Consider the following 19,301-nt stretch of genomic DNA (forward strand, 5'->3'; position numbering starts at 1 on the left):
AGTCATTGATCCTATGAATCTCAATTTGTTATTTATTTATTTATTAATTTTATCTTAATCTTGTTTTATTCTATTTTATTGTATTTTATCTAATTAGTCATTGTTTGTCCGTTTTCGGTTTGCAATTTTTTTTTTATTATGAAGCACTTTGTAACTGTGAGTTTTGAAAAGTGCTATATAAATAAAGTTATTATTATTATAATAGCGGTGTCAAGACATATCTTGCACGTAATGTCCCTGGCGAATCACTGAATGTAAAAGCCATATAGAAACAATGAATGGGTAAGTATTAGCTAATGATAGAACCACAAACATGATAGAACCACCGCATGCCTGCGGAAAAACATGTACATGGGATCATACAGTCACTGCTAGTCACTATGTATTTGGAGTTAACTATGCAAATTACAGGGTTTCCTCAGCCATCATCAGATGGGTTTGATGATGATTATGTTTTTATGTCAGCTTGTCCCAACTTGATTTTGAGTTTATCAATAAAACAGAGCATATGATGTTGTTGAAGATAATCAGGTTTCATTAATGACTGTAAACCTGTCTCAAATCAAGTTTCTCACTTCTACGTGAAGACAGAGGCCAGTATGCAAATATCTCTACTGAAGACAGTACCGAGCAGCATTTCCAAAAAATAGTGGCCTGTTTTGAGTTATTCAGCATTCAGGCTTTAAACCTGAGTGCTTTCCTCTTGCATGGTATGCTGGAACTGCAGTAAGTTTCTGGTGTGACATCAGGCCTAAATATTGCAAGGTACAATACAACAAAATATCATTCCCTACCTACCTACCAAGACCACAGCAAGTTCAGATTGAAGCAAGAACAAATTTGTCATATATAGCTGGCAACATATTCACTCTTATTCAATTTATTCATGTATTTATTTGGATTGTGTGTCATTGCTGTGTACACACTGTACCTTAACTGTCAAGGTGAAAATGGAGAGATGGTGATGGGAGGAAACAGTAGCAATACAGCAGCTACTTTGTATCACACACACAAAAACAAAGACTGCCAGACTGCGTTGTTCCCCTGTACTTCCCATTCTCAACACATTTTTCCTCTCTTTCTAATGTTCAACCACTTCCTCAAGTCTCAATTTTCTACCTTGGTTTTCTTTTCAACCCAACAGTTTTTGTCACTCTTCCTCGTCGCCTTTAGGTACTCACATGTTTCTGTCTGAAACTTCTTTTTTCTTCTGTGTTCCTCCTCCTCCCCCGCCTCTTGTTTTGTTTCCCCTTCCAGTCTTATCACTCTTGTAGATTTAGAGTTTCATTCGGTGTAGGGTATCCACCTTTGGTCAGGTGTGAAGTAACAATGTGATAGATACCTCTGTCTGATGTACCTGTCTGTCTCTTTTCTCCTCTTTGTCTCTCTCTTTTTGTGAATCATGCAGTGTAACAGCCTCTGGTGACAAGCCTGGCTTTGAGCCAGTGGTATATGCAGGCAAGCTTTTGAAAGATTTTACAGCATCTTTGTCATGTCAAGTAAATTCATGTCTGTGTGTGTGTATTTGAACAGTGATGAGAGAAGAGCTGAAGAATTCCACAGTGGGTTTTCAGAAAATGAAAGAAGAAAAAGAGCATCTAATGCAGCAGCTGATGTAAGTGTTTACAGTATGTGGTGAAACACATACACACACACACATGCACATATGGGGACGCAGGTGGATCTTGGTATGTGGAATATGTTGGGTGAAGAACAGGTCACAGCAGGGCTTGTCTTTATGTATGATTTTCTGCAACCAATCAAAACCTTCTGCACAGCCCCACTGGTCCTACCCAAACCAGGAAATGCTCACGTTCCATATACCCAGCCTGCTAAGCTGCAACAACAGAAGATTTGACTGGTATACTTTTACACAGACATCTAGTCAGGGGTTCAAAACTTCAGAAAAAATCTGTCCCTGTGGCTTTTGTAAATATGCTGATGATGAAGTTCTGTCCGTTCAAACATTTTTCTTATCCTTTAAGATTTTTTTTCTTGTTCCTACCCCCTTCATTCCACATCCTGCAGACACAAATATACACTCACACATACCTTCAACACATACTGTACAAATGCATCTTCAAACCCCTAACTGTTCATGTGTTACAGCCACAGGTGTTGTGAATGGGGTTAGTCATGTCATGTTCATTTGCACAAAGCATATTTTACAGTCTTGCTAATCAGCTAAAGTGACAAGGTTGTTTGGTCCACCACTTTGGTCCAGAATGAAATATCTCAATAGCTATTATATGTATAAGCATGATTTTTTGCATAAATTGTCAATATATCAGCACATCAGTCTTGTATATTTTTTAAATGACAGCATGTTGGATTCTGTCTGAGTTTCAAACATGTAAAATCAAAATTAAAAAAATATATAAAAATAGGAGAAAAAAAATTGGAGAAAACAAACTAAAAGCCATTGTACTTCTTAACCATTTACTCCATGCACAAAGTACACAGTCTTCTCTGTAATGATTCACTGTTTACTGCCATCACCAGCAACAGAAGCACAAAAAGACTTTGGCTGGTCACTGTGAGCCAGCTTTGTGAGGTCATTTGTAACATTTGAAGAGTCAGCTACTTCAAAAGTGCACACACAGACACAAATTGACAAACACGCACAGAAACACACACAAAGATTGACAAAAACACAGGCTCCCCCTACACACAAAGGGAGTAAATTCTAAATGTTGCTTTTATCTGATAATCACAAAATTAAAGGACTACTTGACCTGGCAGACTGCAAATGAAGCACTCATTTGTTCACTAATGTTTCCTCCTTCACAGTCTAAAACCTCCTCATCAGTCTCTTTTTCTCACTCCCAAACATCTTAGTCACTTTGTAATCTTTAGAAACTACTGATTTTTCTCCCTCTCTCTCTTTAAAATCAGTTTTAGAGTGCTGATGCCTTCTGTTAAAGGAAAAGATGGAGTATGTGTGCTGGAGTTCAGTTTGTGGACTTTTTGCAGCATATCTATGTGTCTGTGTAGAAGGGCATTGTGTGTCTGTCTCTTCACTGTTTAGCTACACATTAAAAGCATTTTTGTATGTTTGTCTGTGATATAATCTTGATTTCTTGGTTGAGATCTGATCTGATCTGATCTTTTTTTGAGTGTTGCAAAGAATATCCTGTTTCAGTGAGGCACTAATACACAAATGGTGTACAGCCACAAAAAGTGGTGGTTGATTGTTTGACCCAGCAGGCATCAGATGAAACATTAATTTATTCATGAACATCCAGCCCTCATTTTCCCTCCCTCTCACCCATAAGACTTTCTTATACCTGTGTCCCCTCACATTTCCCTTTTTATCACGAATGCTTTTGCTTTATTAATCACTATCTAGTATCCCTCTGTTACTATCAGAAAAATAGCTGCCGCACAAATTGTGTATGCCACTGTGTCAACCTTGTGTATGTGTGTGTGTGAGTGCATTTGTGCATGTCAAAAGTGCACACCCACCAAATACAGGGATCAGGGTAGAGACACGGGGGATGGAGGGGATGTTTACAGTCGCACGCGACCCACCCAGACATATGGACATATGCTTTAGGGGAAATCAGTCTTATGGCTCTAATGCATGTCGATGTGTATGTACAGAAGAGGAGGTGGGTGTGTGCTCAAGTCTGAGACATTATTGCATGATAAGGAGTGTGTATGTGTGTATGTGTAAGGGATTGTGGGAAAAGAAGGGCTCACATCTGTCTGAGCAGCACTGATGTCTACACAGCAGTGTCTTATATATAAACATGCAGAACAACGGACCCTGGTGTGACAGTGTTATATATTTTATTTGACATTTGAAGCAGACCCATGCATTTGAAATGAACATTTTACTTTTTGCTGTGTAAAGGTGAAGCTAGTCTTAGCAATTTATATATTACTGGGTAGTTTAATCTGTAACATATCCTAAGAATACTTTACAAAATGAAATGAAAATATTAAAGTAAAGTAAGCACCTCAAATCTGAATTTAATTACGCTACTTACATTCCACCACTAACAGAGTGCAATAAACACAATGATTTTTTCTTTCTGTGCCATGTGTGTCAGGCAGTCTGACGAGGTCTAGACTGAAAAGTCCAGATGGGACGTCTGGGTTGATTGACTAACCCTCTTTTCACTGTCCAGTTGATTCTGATTGGTTGCTTGTTCAAACACCCTTTTCCACAGCCACTGCATGTGTGTGTGCATGTGTGTGGGTGTGCTCTGTATCCTTTCCATCTCACTGCGTACCATATCAGCTCCAGAGTTTTCCCAACCCTTTGATTCTCGTTCAAGATCCAAGAACAAAAAGTACCAGTTTGTTTGTGTGCGAGAGGTGTTGCCATGACAACTTCCCAACCTATGACCCCTGCCTTCATCAAACATCAGTGTTATGCACCTGTTGCTTTTCTGTGGCGCCAGCCCCTTTGCCTTGGAAACGAACATACACACATATTTCAGGGGCAGCCTAAGGACAGTGGGCGGCTGTGGAATCCTTCTGAACCTAGTATGCAATCTGATCAGCATGCCACAGAGACACTCAAGGGCAGCTTGGTTTGTCATGACTATTTACACACACACACACATGCACAGACTTACACACAAAAATCTTTTGGTTTGTTTATCTTGACCCCGGAATGTTCCTGGATTCACAAAATATGCATGGCAGTGCTGTTTTTGATGCCTGTATAATGTGATTATGACCATTGTTATATGACTTACAGCTTGGTCACTGAATAAGTCAATAGGAGTAATGGGCAGTTACAATATGCACTTGGTCTGAGAGTACTTTGTCAGTTTTTGTCAAAGAATGGCAGAGCATCGCAAACCCCTTCCTCTAACATCTGGATGACATGTATGTCGAACGTGTTGTGAAGCTTCCTGCTGCATTCTGATTGGCAGGAGATGTTGAGCTCATCCTTTCATCAGAGGATGAACACATGGATCATCCGACACAGACGCAGGCCAGGTTGAAAGGATGGATTAGAGGGAAGAGGGAGATAGATGAAAGACAGGATGGATGCGCTGAGCAAGGGAGGAGAGATGAAAGAGTGGATGATGGAATGAGTGAAGGTCAAGAGAGAAAGAGCAAAGGATTGGTGTGATTGATGTGATACAGCTTGTTTTCATAAGGCTGATGCACGGCGACTGCTCTGTGTGTATGCGTGTACACATTAGAGCCTGTGTGCGTGCTGATGTGACTGCTGACAGTAAAATAACTATTGATCTCAGGGTGTATCCAAGGACCTCATTTCCCGTACACAATCTTGTCCTGCCATTTGGCTGACACACACACACACACGCACACACGCACACTGTCTTCTTCCCTGACCTCAGTGCTCTGTTTATCTCAGATAAACAAAGCACAGCCCTTCTGTCTTTTTTCTTTCCTCTATCTCAGATTTTTTTAAAAAATGTTTCTCCTCCTCTCCTTCTCTCTCGGTTGTGTTATCATGTGAGCACGTTACACAAAAATGGTATTTTCCTGAAATGTGCAGAGGTTTTTCTGTCTTATGTGGCTTTTTATATTTTGGCTTCTTGCTACACAGTGTAGTGGGAGGAGAGGCTCAGCAGGGCATCACTGGTACATTACATTTTCAGTGTCAAGATTGACCATATTTGTTCGCTGTCTGCCACCCATCTGTTCTGACTGGATCCACAGCTAACTTTGCAGTTTGGTTCACTTTAATTTGTGGAGGTGCACCCTCATGTTTTTCTTGTCTGTTTCGCTTTCATGATGCATTCATAAGCTGACACATCTAATTACGCTGAATTAATGTTTGATTCCTATCTGCATCTGTCATCCACAACAGGTGATTAACTGGCTTTGCAGTCAGCTGAAGGCAGCAAGTATGTTTTTCATCTGCAGTGTGTAATTGGTAGCACATCCTCATACCTAAATGATTGAATAGGTCAACTACCAGTCACTCCCAAAATGACATAGGTCACGTTGGAGAGTACGAAGGATAGGTGTGCAGGAGCGTTGTCATAATGAGGTTAATTTTGTGAACCGGTAGCACTTTGGTTAGGATTAGGCACCATACCTACTTGGTAAAGTTAAGGGAAAGATGGTAGCTTAGGTTGAAATAAGTATGTTACTTACATAATTTATGTAAATAATTTAAAGAGGTGACTTTTAAAATATGGCCAGAATTCGAAGGTAGCCCAGGAAGTATATGGGGCAGCTTATCACCAGAGTAGGTGCCAACTGCTGCTTAGTATCCTGTTTGCTGTAGTTATTGTTGGCTGTAGGTATGGTTACAGTTGGCTCAGTTAGTTGTGAAGCTAAAACCAGATCTCGTTGGGAGTCACTGGCTGAGGCCAGCTTGGCAACAGGGGATACAGTTCAGAGGAGATTTACAGAAGCTTTGACGAAGACTATGACACCTGGGACAAGAACAAACTGCAGGCAGCAACAGGAGAGAAGTGAAGGTGCAGAGAAGCAAGAGAAAATCAGGAATTATCAGTGGATAAAACCAGTGTAGTGTTGGAATATTTTCACTTTTTCATTTTATTTTGGCCAAGGCAGAGGTGATTGTGGAAAGACAAACCAAGACCAAGACCAAACATCTCCTTCCTATTTATGCTGAATGCCCTCAGGTGCCCCCATGCTGCGGCTGCAAGCTGGCACAAACAGGCCCAATGATATTGTATGATAACAGATTCTTCGAAATCTCACCGTGTATATCACAAAAATACTCCAAATGCTCTGCCCTGTGAATTTGATGTTACTTTGAACCCTGCACCCTTCAGTAATTCACAAAATCACCACTGTCTGATTTACTCTGATTCATTTGCTCTCAACTCACTTTTCACCTCTGGAAAATCGTCAGGAACAAGGAATAAAGAATAGTGGAAAGAGCAGATGGGAGTCAAATATCATGTCTTCTCTGACCTTGAAGACACAAAGTAGGACTGAGGCAGAGAAAGATGAGAGACATTATGCTGCAGCTAAATAGGAAGAATGTGGGAGCACTCGGGGGCCTGCTCTAAATCACCAGTAGCTGTGACAGCACAGGGAGGAAAAGAGGGTTAAAAAAAGAGCAATAGAGAGGAAATGGGATGGAGATGTGTGATGAGAGGTACAAAGAGAGGGAGGCTGATAACTGGTGCCAAACAGCTGTGAGTGTATTACTCTGATTTTGTGTGTGTGTGTATCTGTGCCTGTGCCTCTGTCTGTGCTTCTGTCTGTAACTAACCTTGGCTATACGCTATAAATGCTGTACTAGTGCTAATACAACAAAAGACAACCAGCCTACAATCTGTTATAATGCAGATATGCTAAATTGTTAATAGGGTGATGAGCTGCTCTGGTTGTTTATGTGGATCCCAGTTAGTAAAATGTACCAGTAATTCCACACGGTTGTGGATGGGCAATGAAAACAGGCTGTCTGACTGTGAGCTCAGACGTGCAAGCCCTCTTACTCTGTATCCTCATTGCGTGTGGCTGCAAGGTCACAGGGCTAGACAGCCAGCTATGCACTCTCTCTCTCTCTCTCTCTCTCTCTCTCACACACACACACACACACACACACACAAACAAACACATTAACTGATCATGCCGCCAGAGAAGGGATTAGGCTGAGAAGCCGACAGGGTTAGGAGGGTTGGGGTAAAGTCTGTGTGTGTGTGTGATTGTGTGTGGGTGTGTGTGCACAGGAGGCGGGAACACCACATACTGCCATGGCACGCAGAATTAGAATTAAACTGATTTCCAATTTACTTTCTCAAGAGGGAGGCAGCAGCTGCACATGGAAGAGGTGATTTCATAACACAGCCACAAAACACATGCTGCACATAGCTTATTTACTTTGACTTTAGCAACTAAATAAAATTGATTTGGAAAATTGTTCAGTCTTAAAATGATGGCTAATATTTTTTCCAATCAAATGAGTCATGATATGGAGGAAGCTTTGTTGAACTTTTGCTGATCCCAGAGGGAGAATTCATTGTTAAGCTTCTTGTCTTCTTACACAGGGAAATTCAAGCGTAGGAGTACACAGAAGAGCTGTTATTTTGATTTGGTATCTTGCTCAAGTTTTCAATGACACTTGAAATTGTAAAAACACACTCTGGTAGATTATGTTTCCCTCTGTCTGTATGAAGGTACAATTAATGTGAATTACATTTGAGGGAAAGAGGAAAGTATGTAATTTTCTGACCCAACAAGTGGTGAAATTTGAGTGACCTTGCCATGCACTTTGTGCCTCCAGGGAGCAGATGAGACAGAGAGAGGAGCAGCTGTTCCAACAGAAAGAGCACACAGAAGAACTACTCAGGTATATCAGTGTCTCTTCTTTCTTTCGCCTCTCACTTTTTATTTTGTCTCGTGATAAATTTCCATCCCATCCTTTCTCTAACTTTCCCACAATCCCTGTACTCATCCCACTCATTTTCCTCCAAATCATGCTCTTCCTGTGCGTCATTTCTCTTCTCTACCTCCTTTCTCCCAGAGAGAGGTGGGGATATTAATGTCAGCTGAGATCTGCTCTTGGTCCAATTGAGGAGATCTTAGGCTCTATAAAGTGCCACTGACACAGCAGAGAGTCTCGTGTGAGGCTGGTGCAACAGATGTAAGCACTCCTTAGTTGGCATGGGGTCATATTTCTCACACACACACATATATACACATCTGTGCACAGAGGCACGCATATCTACGGTATGTGCGTGCCTCCATGCACACACACACACGCGCATCTGTGCACAGAGGCACGCACGTACTGTAAATATGCAGATGTGCACTTACTCTGAAGTGTATCACATTGATACAGAGGCAGACACGTGCTTACACACCCAACCCACATGTGTACACCCTCAGACTAACATATACACACAGAGCTTCTCATCTTTCCGTGCCAGCGTTAGATGTATGTGGGGTGTGAGTTTTTTCACATGGTATCTGCTGGTATTCTTTTTCTAAGCCACTGGCAGCCTGGTGTGTTCAATTACACTGTCGATTTATTTCCCTTCCCACACAGCAGTCTCTGATCTCACCCTCTGGCTCCTATACAGCTCAACATATGATAGCACTTCACTGTGGGGGGGAGCGAGCACCCTCCCCTCCAATTCACCAAAATAGCCAACACTGGAGACCATGAAGATGATATTTATCTGTTTAAGAAGCTTTGGTTTCTGCAGAAAAATGAGTAACTCGGTGATCTGCTACTTGATCTGTATGAAAAATCTTGCCTGTCTGTTTTAGGAAAAAGACAAACAAATTGGGTGTTCGAGTTTTGAGTTTCGGGCTGGCCCAGTTTTGTCGCGTTTGTGTGTGTCAGCCACTTGAATTTAAGGAGCCTGATGAGATTGAAGAGTAAATGGCTTGTCTCTTATATAACAGATTTGCTCTGACACTTGCACTCACCTGTTGGCCTGCCAGTACTGGGTTATTGTGTGCCCTAGAGGTAGTTGTGTTTGGTTGTTCAAAGTATTCATACATGTGCCCTATATACATGCGGATAAAAGATATTTCCTCCTAGAATATTACAGTGTAGACAATAACTGTATGTGTTTGTGCACACATTCATATTCTGCATCTTTTCAGCAGGTTAAAAGGAGCCTTGGAGGAAAAACATGAGAGGTGGTTATCATGCCAACAAAGGTGTGACACCCTACAAGAGCAGCTGTCGTCATGGCGGCAGAGAGAGGAACAAATTAACAGGAAGTGTTACGCAGCTGAAGAGGAAGTAACACGGCTGAGGGAAGCTCTGGAGAATGTCCAGCAGGAAACGAGAGATCTGAGGAGAGAGAGGTCATAAGTGTAATATCTTCTGTGCTCTGTTTACATCTTTTTCTATTCACAAATCTTTTATTCATCTAATTCAGGTTATAGGCTTGCTTGGGAACTGATGCTTCTTAAAGTCCCTGAGAAACTGAGAAAATAGGTTTTTATATTTTCTCAATCAGCTTCTTACCATGTTGACAGACTCAGATTTGGTTATTTCAGATTAGCGATGTCTCTGAGATTTCACAGGTTTTAAGTGGGCATCGTTTTGTTTTAAAAACATTTCTATCAGGATCTTTTGCTTTGATTCAGAGGGGGGAAGACAGGTATAACGTTGAAGATGAATGCTTTCCTAGTGCTCAGAGCTCCCATTTCAGGCCGAGTCAGCTAAGCTAACTGGCTAATGGCAGCTGCAATTTGCAATTACTTTAGCAACAAGAAAAGCTATCTGACCATCAAGAAAGCATGCATCCGCCTCATCTGTTTCTTCACTGCAACTCTGCATTGAGATTTAAGGAATTACTACTTTAAAAATGATGTGCTGAATTTCTGGGGTCAAATCTGTACAGAACTTCATTCTGTTCCACCACCACCGCACCTCTTCATCTTAGAAAAACCTAAAATTTGAAACCAAGGGCTTTGGAGGAATGGTACAACAATTTTGGAAACCACTACTTATACCAACAATTTGTAAAATAGTTACAATAAGAGTGACAGCAGGAGTGATTCAGTCACAAATACGCTTGTCAAAGTTTCTGTTCTGAAGTGTTGAGTTGACTTTGGTGAGGTGGAGTGCTGCTCATGAGAAAGCCATCACATATTGGAAAGATATTGTCAGATATTGAACCACAATGTCAGAAATGGCTGTTTTGGCTTGAAGTGCAGACTAATTTAAGCTTACAGGGAGCCAGCTTCAGTGCGTGGCTGTGCTTTGCTTTTCTTAACAGTGACACCACAACCACAGACTGGTGGCTGTCCAAATCCCTGGCTGGGACTGCTTTGTTTAAATGTTAAATATTTACAATCCTTTTGTGTCTGAGAGAACATGTGGTAAGCACAAGCAGGGTTCCTGTGTTCTTGTCAATGCACCAACCAAGGACCTACATCATTCTATGAGAGCAGAGTGGATAGATCTAATAGTGCTGGGAGCTGTGCCCAGTCTCTTACATAAGGTGTTACCTCTCACTGTATGACTGACTCACTCTGCCCAGCATGTCGCTCAATAACCTTGCATTTATGGGTGTTTATCCATGTCAATACTTAATGTAGTTGATTTTGTTTTACTATATGTCCCTGATTGCACTGTTTGTGGATTTTGTTTGACAGAACTCAACCCACAGGGTGTTCCATAGTGCTATATTTATCCGTTAAGATGGGATAATGCCGTCACTATTGCTATCAAAACAACATTCTGTCTCCATTGCCTTATTCTCCATTATCTGCATTGGTTTATTCATTTTCAAGAGCAGAGGAAAATCATATTTAGCTTGATGAAACTACAGTTTTCAGAGGTTTAACCTGTTGGCCAATGTTTTTCATCTTTTGTATAGATCAGAAATATACCAACAGTGTCTATTAACCAAGCTCTACCATAATGATGGAAATAAATGCTTTTAAAATCTACCAACATTTTTTTGGAAGGGATGTTTGTTTGATGAGCTGAAGGTAAATATATATATATATTGAACTTCCAATGAAATTACCCTAGGACCCTTCAGATCTCTCTTTACCAGGGCTGCATGTTCAGCTCAAACTGTCAGACCAAGAGCCTCCAATGATCAGAGAGATACAAGACAGGGATGATGAGGTCATCTTATTGTGACCCCAGGATACTCTAATCAAGCTGTACCCTTCCAGAACTTTCTGTGAAAACAGTTTACTGATTTCCTCTGCAACAGCATTATGGTCCAAGGACCCGCTACCGCCAAAAGGACCATAAATCCATCTGAGATACAGTTACAATATATATGTATTCACCACTGCAGTTAACACAACCCCATCTCTAGCATATCTACAGTAATCAATAAATAAACCAACAAAGACTCCTGACTTACACAAACTGAAATACATTATATCTACTATTTTTGTTTTCAGTGTGTTTGTTTTATTTTATGTGTCACATGGATGTGATTATAGAATGTGAACTTTGCTCATAAGGCTTAGCATTATTTGTTATATTTGAAAGTGACTTGCTATTTGTTCTGTTACCATCATGATGAATTGTGTTCCCCACTCAGAAGACGACAGGAAGTGAATCTGTTAAACAAATTGAATCTTGGAAACATTCTTCATAGCACAACAAGGATGATCATGTTTGTGTGCCTCATCATTTATTTGCATCTAACTGTTATTTTCTGTTTCTCTGAGAAGGGATGGCCTGAACACCCCATAATATGTTATATGAAAAACCGTGACACTGTGAAACAAATATGAGAAATGAATCATAGAAGGTAGAAGCATAAACATGCATGGAAAGCCACATATTCTTGAGTAGTTGTTTACTCTGTAGCTCTCTGTCCAAGTGATAAATTGAGGGCCCTGTACTATGGTGCAGGAGTGCCAAATAGATGACAAATTTATATATTTGTGTATATGGTATATCATCTAAGCCACTAGAAGTTCTTTTATTGCCTCATACTGTCAAACTCACCGCTCTCTGTCCTTTCTGTCCTGGGAAAACAGCAGCGAGCATTGCATAATGAGATCAAAGTCTTATTATAGGTACGGCTTACAAGTCATTTGAGAAAAATGTTCTTTGATTTAGTTATTCTTTTGAGCAAGAACAAAAACAATATCATTTTTTGCTGTAGTTAGGTGGAGTTAATAGTATTAGTTCTGACTGATTTTTATGAGGCAGGTGGTTCCCAACCAGTTTCTGAACTATAACAATAACCGAAATATTCGAACGCTAAAGCTCAGTGGTAGACTTGAACTTGAAAGCCTGCCCTTCTAGGCTGAAATAGTTTTTCCAGTTGATCTCATTATTTAAATGAATGGCTCAATCAATGGCTCTGCGGGACATACAGAGACACACCAGCCAATATCTCTACGGCGTCCTCAGCTGAACTAGATTTAGTTGTTGAGGTCTAGTCAACTTGAGTGTGTATGTGTGTGTATCCTTTCTTCAGATGCAAGGGTCAGAGAGGAAAAGGTTGGATTACTGACTTGACTGTGCTCACTCACTTTATGTCCCAAATGCAAGCCTACACACATACATGTATTCAGTTTAGACACATACACATACACACACACTCCAGCACATTTTTTTAGCCTTCGGTACAAACAAGAGAATTGAGCACTTCCATTGACCTCCACTGGCCCATTTAAAAGGACATGCCATTGCCTTGCTCATACATCAGTCCTTCTTACACACTCACACACTACACTTTACAGTTGATGCCTCACCACTCCTCTTGTGCCTTACCAAGCCTCCTGTGTTAATCTAATTCCATCTTTGTCCCTTTGTTACCCCTGTTATCTCATTCACACACACTCCACCCTGTGTGCTACTCAGTCACTGCGTATCACCCTGTTCCAACCCCTCTGTTGCGTGATCTAACCAGAAATGAGCATCATCTTTCCACCCATAGGATCTGTTTTTGCAATATCATTGAAACTCTCTTAAATTCTTTTGTAGAGTTAAATATACTAAACTAATTACTGTGGATGTGTCACTTCTTTAATCAGCCCTTTTCAGGATTAATATGGCCTTTAAAACTGTTGATCTCCAATAGGAGGCTGTGGAAAGAGAAACCATAGCTTTATTCCCGCTTCATATACTCTATCATGACTTGCAGTTCAAATTTTCTGATGTTACCAGTTCAAAGTAGCTCAGTTAGAATGTGTATGAAGGAGGTTTTTTTTTTTTTTTTTTTTGGTGATTCAAGGAGAGGAGATAATTTTAAATTTAAATGTACTTTTACATCTTAAATTTAATCTTTTTAAAATAAAAGCCAAAATAAAACATGTATTTAACTTGACTTGATTTTAAATTGACTTGATACAATTTATTGAGCACTATAAATGGCCAGCAAATCTGTACTCCAAAACTGATAGCCAGTTTTATGATACCAATGTCAAAACAAACTTACCGTAATTCAAGCCAAATTACTTGCACTTGTGGAAAAGGTTACTCAGTTACAGGGGGTAATTTCCCCTCTTGTCTATAGATTGACTTGGACCTGCAATTGTGACATGACAGTGAAAAGACAAGCTTAGAAACCAGCAGACAATGGTTTCCTGTGAACGAGGTGGTAGAATTTAGGGGTGGTGAGAGTGTGGGATGGAATAAAGTGAGGGATCAAGAAAGGAATAGAGGGATGGAGGAGAGAGAGAGAGAGAGACACGGGGAGGGAAGGAAGGAAGGAAGGAGGGAGGAGAGGAGATTAAGAGGGTGGGTGGCAGGGTTTGAGGAGGGAGGGATGGAGACCATGACTGTGGTTGCAGCGGTTACTTCACACACTGTCTGGCTCTTGCATGCACACAGCCTGGGTCACAGGGGCCGCACACGATCCACACACACACACACACACACACACACACACACACGAAACATGACAGCTTGCCCTTGATTTGGTATAACTGACGCAAAGTTAAAAACAGAGAGACAGCGCGAGAGAGGAAAAGATGAGGGAGATGTGCAAAAAGAGCGAAAGTGGCAGAAAGTGGAGAGAGTAAAAGATTTAGAAGTCAAGAGAGGTCAGGAGTATCTGCGCAGTTCCTCATCCATCTGTTAAATGTGAGAGGACTTGTTTCAAGTGGTTTCAAGCAGCGGAGGAATGTTTTCGTGACAGAATTTATGATCCCAAAAACTCCCTTCTGTCTCTTGCTACAGAGATGTGGTTTAATGCTTTAGGCTTTACACAATTAGGTCAATAAAAGCCTTTAAAAGATTAACGTCAACAACACATCTATAAGATACTTCCTTCTGTGATGTTTGCTGCTCTCTTACAGCTCTTTTTTTTCCCTCTCTTTTGGTTCTATATTTTCTCCAGCTTCCCAGAGTGGAAAGTATTATATCATCCTTGTCTGAGTCTTTTTATTGTTGCTCACAGTTCTTTTTATCCACTACTCATAAATTGCCATTGCTGTAAATTCATATGTCCAATTTTTTACAAGGCAGCCCGTTCCTGCTTTGAAAGCATGGGTGAGTGGTGTGAGAGGATTCTTGACTTTGAAATGTTAATCATCTTTCCAGGTGGGGAGTTATGTCCCTGAAAATCGCATAGAGGATGTATGAGGTGATGTCAGCGGAGATGCCTGTTAGCTGTTGATCTACATTGTTGATTCGTACACAATAAAAACCATTTTAAATTGTCCTTGAGCTTTGCCGTAAAAATCGGATATCATTTGGAGTCGAGTCAGCCTTCTTTGTCTGCGTGTGCACACAAAGATTGTATCAGCATAAAGTGAAAAAATGTTCTGTGCCTTTTGATGAGGTAGCACCCGCTCACACACACACACACACACACACACACATACACACACACTGCACACATACACACTCGCCTGTCCTTAAAAGCAGCCTGGCGTGTGAGTGAATGAGAGAGTGCTCCCAGATTTTCCCATCATTCCTCCCTGTAATCCCCCCAGACCTCCTTCTGAGGGCTGAATTTGCACGCTCACGCTCCCCGGGGGGTCGCACACATGCACACACATGCACGCACATGCACACACATGCGGTCTCAAAGTTCAAAACTTCTTGTACAGTACCTTTGCAGGGGTCTACTTTTTTTCGGAAAGCTGGAATTACATCTTGACAGTGGGGTGCGAACACACAAGCACTCAAACACACTCACATACACACAAACACTGTGTGCATCAGCAGTTTGTTACATATTAAAAAGGCTTCAGGTCCATAAAACTGTCAAATCCTCACTTCCAGGGATTTTTTTTTCTCCAGCTGAGACTTAACTGCAGAACTGGCGGATAGTTTCATAATTCTTGTTGAACAGCAAAGACCTTTTTTAAGCTTGCATCTCTTCTCTGAATCCCATCTTTTAACAAGTCTGGGACACATTTAAATGAGCTTTAGGAGTCAGATCGTAGCATCAAACTTGCAACTCCTGGGGAGCATTCATGCATGGCTGTCTGTCTGCATCTATTTTTGTGCTTCTCGCTCTCCCTCCCTCTCGCTCTGTGTGTGTGTGTGTGTGTTTGTGTGTGTGGTGAGTAGGCTGATGTGATTAGCCAGAACCAGTGGAGTGAATAATATTGTGTCTGCCCTGACTAGGAAGAGATGGAATGTAGCTCTTTATTATACTGTATATCATCTACTCAACAATCAGATATACACAGAGTCAAGTGTGCACATTTGTACACACACACACACACACACACACACACACACACACAGATCAGCTCACATGCTTTTCCTACACAGAGGGGCCCACGTACACAGACAGAGTGATATAAGGCAGTGGCTGTTTCACATAGAGCTATTTGTGCTTTGTGCTCTGAAATGTTTGCGTGCTGTTGTGTGTGTGTATGTCAACACCTCTTGCTAAGATTCAGTGTTCATATGTGTTTACAGCTATCTCTGATTTCTGTTTCATATATTTCACATCTTTCTTTAATAGGGCGATTAGTGCTTCGAATAGATTCGTTGTTGCTGCTCACATTCTTGAGCGCTCTCTCAAAGTGCCTTTTCCCCCAGCTCTAACTGTGTAAACACTTGTAATAAACTGTCAGTTCCTCAACTTGTCTTTGGCTGGATTAAGATTTATGCTGCTCCACATCTTATCAGCTGGACCAGCTGCTGAGATGATATATTATATTTGGACAGAATATCAACAAATCCCAGAAATTCAAACTTTTTGGCTAACGCATCTCCATCACACTCTTTCCTTCTTACTTTCCTTCCTTCTTTCTTTCTTTCTCTCCCCAGAGACCTTTGGGAGTGTTCTTATTATATATTCTTTATGTAACCTGACATGCTGAGAGTATCATCAAAAAAGAAGCATGTGTAAATATTATCAGAGCTTTTTGGATCGTGACAGACAGAGATGTGATGTTGGCTTACTTACTTATCTATTCAGCTGCAGAAAGTGCTGCCCTGTAAAAATGGTTAATGCAGTCTTGAACATTTGGCCTCATATGCGAATCTTAAGGCACTCACACACACACTTATTTGCAAGCCGAGGTTATTCGAACAAGGTTTCAGATGTCGCTGTTGAGCTGATGCTACATTTATTCTCTCATTACATTGTGGATGCTTGGTATTGTCTGATTTGTGTCGATAGACTCAATGAGTATTCATACAGTTGCTGTTTTCCTTGTGTGTGTGTTTACAGGGAGATGTTGATAGAGTCCCATGGCAAAGCCTTGACCAAGATGGAAGAATATGGCAGACAGCAAATGTCCTCAAAGGTATTTTTTTTAACCAAAACAAACAATAACCCTATTACGACAGTAATAACAACAATAACAAACAATAACAATAGCAACAATAAGAAACACTTTGAGTAGGTACACCCTTAAGCCAGTGGTCCAGACAGTATTTGTCCTGATCCAGATATTTTATTTTATGGATGGTATCAGCTATAGAAATCCTGCATCCATTTCGACCCTCTGTTTGTCAAAAATGTCCCATTCTTCTCCAAAACAGTAGAACCATACAGCATTGTAAGTAGCTGTCCATCAATTTATTTTTATAAGTACAAGTATAAATACTTACACCTATAGAAATAAACAGTGGCCCACTGTTAGAAGCTATCACTAAGGGCTTGGATTTGGATTGGGTGCAAATAGACCCAGACATCCTTAAAGTTTCATATGTGTAATCTAATTTCTTGGTTTATCTCGGTACTGGTGATGTATTTGATCTATAGATGTTATGTTCCAGTTATATATGATGAAGAAATAAAAACATTACATTACATACATTATCACAACCTCAGAGGTTGTTGGTATATCAGTTTATGACTGGCAGACTTTCTGTTCCAGTGTGTCGGAGTAAATGGACGTTAGGACAACATCCAAACCATTGTCACAGTTCAGAGGAGTTCGACAGGGAGGATCCTGACACACACAATGTGGATAAGATTATGAGGCTCCAAGACCACCAGTCTGTTTGACACCAGATAAACTAAACACACACTCACAAAGCCAGTCTGTCTTTTATTAGTCCAACAGTGTTGTAGTGTCTCTTGCACTGTCTGGCAGCAAGAGTCTCTGAGGCTTAGTTGAACATCATAGCAAAAAGGAACTTTCATGCATGAAATCACTTTTGGCTCCTATTTTGTTTTGTAACTTTTTTTTTATTAATTAAACTTATTACCGGTTTTAAGATTTAAGACCTTGATACAAATTTCAGGGTTGAGGTCAATTTCTTTAGCTGTCAGATGTTGCTTAGCAAAATGACCATCTTGTGTTTGCATTAAAGGGAAAATTGCTTGTAAACTTGTCCAATCATGACACTCTTTCATTTAAAAAAAATGGTAAAATATTGAAAATAGGGAGTTACAAATATTTTCACAGGTTCAAGTAACCATATTGATTTTCACAAGGTTTGGGCTTTGCATGCAGTCAGCCAGAATTACTAGACATCTCATTCATCTGTTCATTCATTCATGCTCATCCTTACACTGCAGCTTTGTTTTTTCAGTTTATTATATTCAGTTTTTGTACCTTGAATAATTTATTGGGGTTTATTATTATTGTAATTATAATTGCTCACTGCAATGTCAGGAATCTGCAGTGAAACTATCACTCCAGTTTGTCATTCTCTCATATCAAGACTGAAAATACTTTCAACTTCAGTTCTGTTTGGGCACCGTGTTTCACTTGATCCTGCTCGATCTTAACCACTGACCCAATCCTGCTGTGAAAACACATTTAACCCGACAAATTGCATCACAGAAGCCCAATGTGTCATCAAGGATGTTTGGTCACAGTGTTAAAAGATACATCCCAAAAAGTGACAAACACACTGTAGATATAAACGTGTCACATGCAGTACATTGCATATGACAGCTGAACACACTAAAATGTATACTGCACATGTAGAGACTGATGAATACACTAGGACAGCTCAACAACACATGTCCATACAGGTTATTGTTCATCATGAGCTTCCTGACTTGACTTGGGCCAAAGGAAGTGGTCACTCTTGTGCACTTTTTGAATACAAACAGCAGCTGTGTACACACACACACACACACTTTTTCACACAAAAGGATACACACACATAAACCTTCCGTGCTCTTCACACGTACATTCACCCAGCAAAGAGGAAGTGGTGTTTTTTCATTTGATCCAACACACGCAATCCTAGTCTCTCATACAGTCTGTCAAACCGCAAGCATAACACACGCACACACAGGCCCAAATATACACATTTTCGCACGCTAGTCCATCTTTTTCTTTCTTTTTTTTTGGCACCCACAACCCCTATTTCTCTTTTTTCACACATAAATGGCACACACACACACACACACACACACTCAGCCACAATGATCCCAGCTCATGGCAGTGTTGCTTGGTTTGTCTGATCTTCTAGAAAACAATGTAGCCTTGGCCAAGCCTGAATAAAAATATGTCACATGCAACCTAACCAAAGCTGGCATTTTATGTCCCTGACAATTCAAGTT

The 19,301-nt window shown here is 40.6% G+C and overlaps 1 protein-coding gene across 6 annotated transcripts in view; it reads left to right on the forward strand.

Moving 5' to 3' along the window:
* The window catches only part of lekr1 (leucine, glutamate and lysine rich 1), a 69,791-nt gene that overhangs the window by 41,737 nt on the left and 8,753 nt on the right, over positions 1-19,301 (forward strand). For 3 of the 6 annotated variants that reach the window (XM_046388605.1, XM_046388611.1, XM_046388606.1), the window contains 4 exons: positions 1,534-1,615; positions 8,201-8,266; positions 9,535-9,738; positions 17,004-17,079. In XM_046388605.1, the coding sequence (XP_046244561.1) occupies positions 1,534-1,615; positions 8,201-8,266; positions 9,535-9,738; positions 17,004-17,079 (428 nt within the window). Of the gene's footprint in view, positions 1-1,533; positions 1,616-8,200; positions 8,267-9,534; positions 9,739-17,003; positions 17,080-17,655; positions 17,745-19,301 lie in introns of all 6 variants that reach the window. The other 3 variants (XM_046388607.1, XM_046388609.1, XM_046388608.1) reach the window with 3 other exon arrangements.

This window comes from Scatophagus argus, chromosome 5 (assembly GCF_020382885.2).
Source record: "Scatophagus argus isolate fScaArg1 chromosome 5, fScaArg1.pri, whole genome shotgun sequence".
Lineage (NCBI taxonomy): Eukaryota > Metazoa > Chordata > Actinopteri > Scatophagidae > Scatophagus > Scatophagus argus.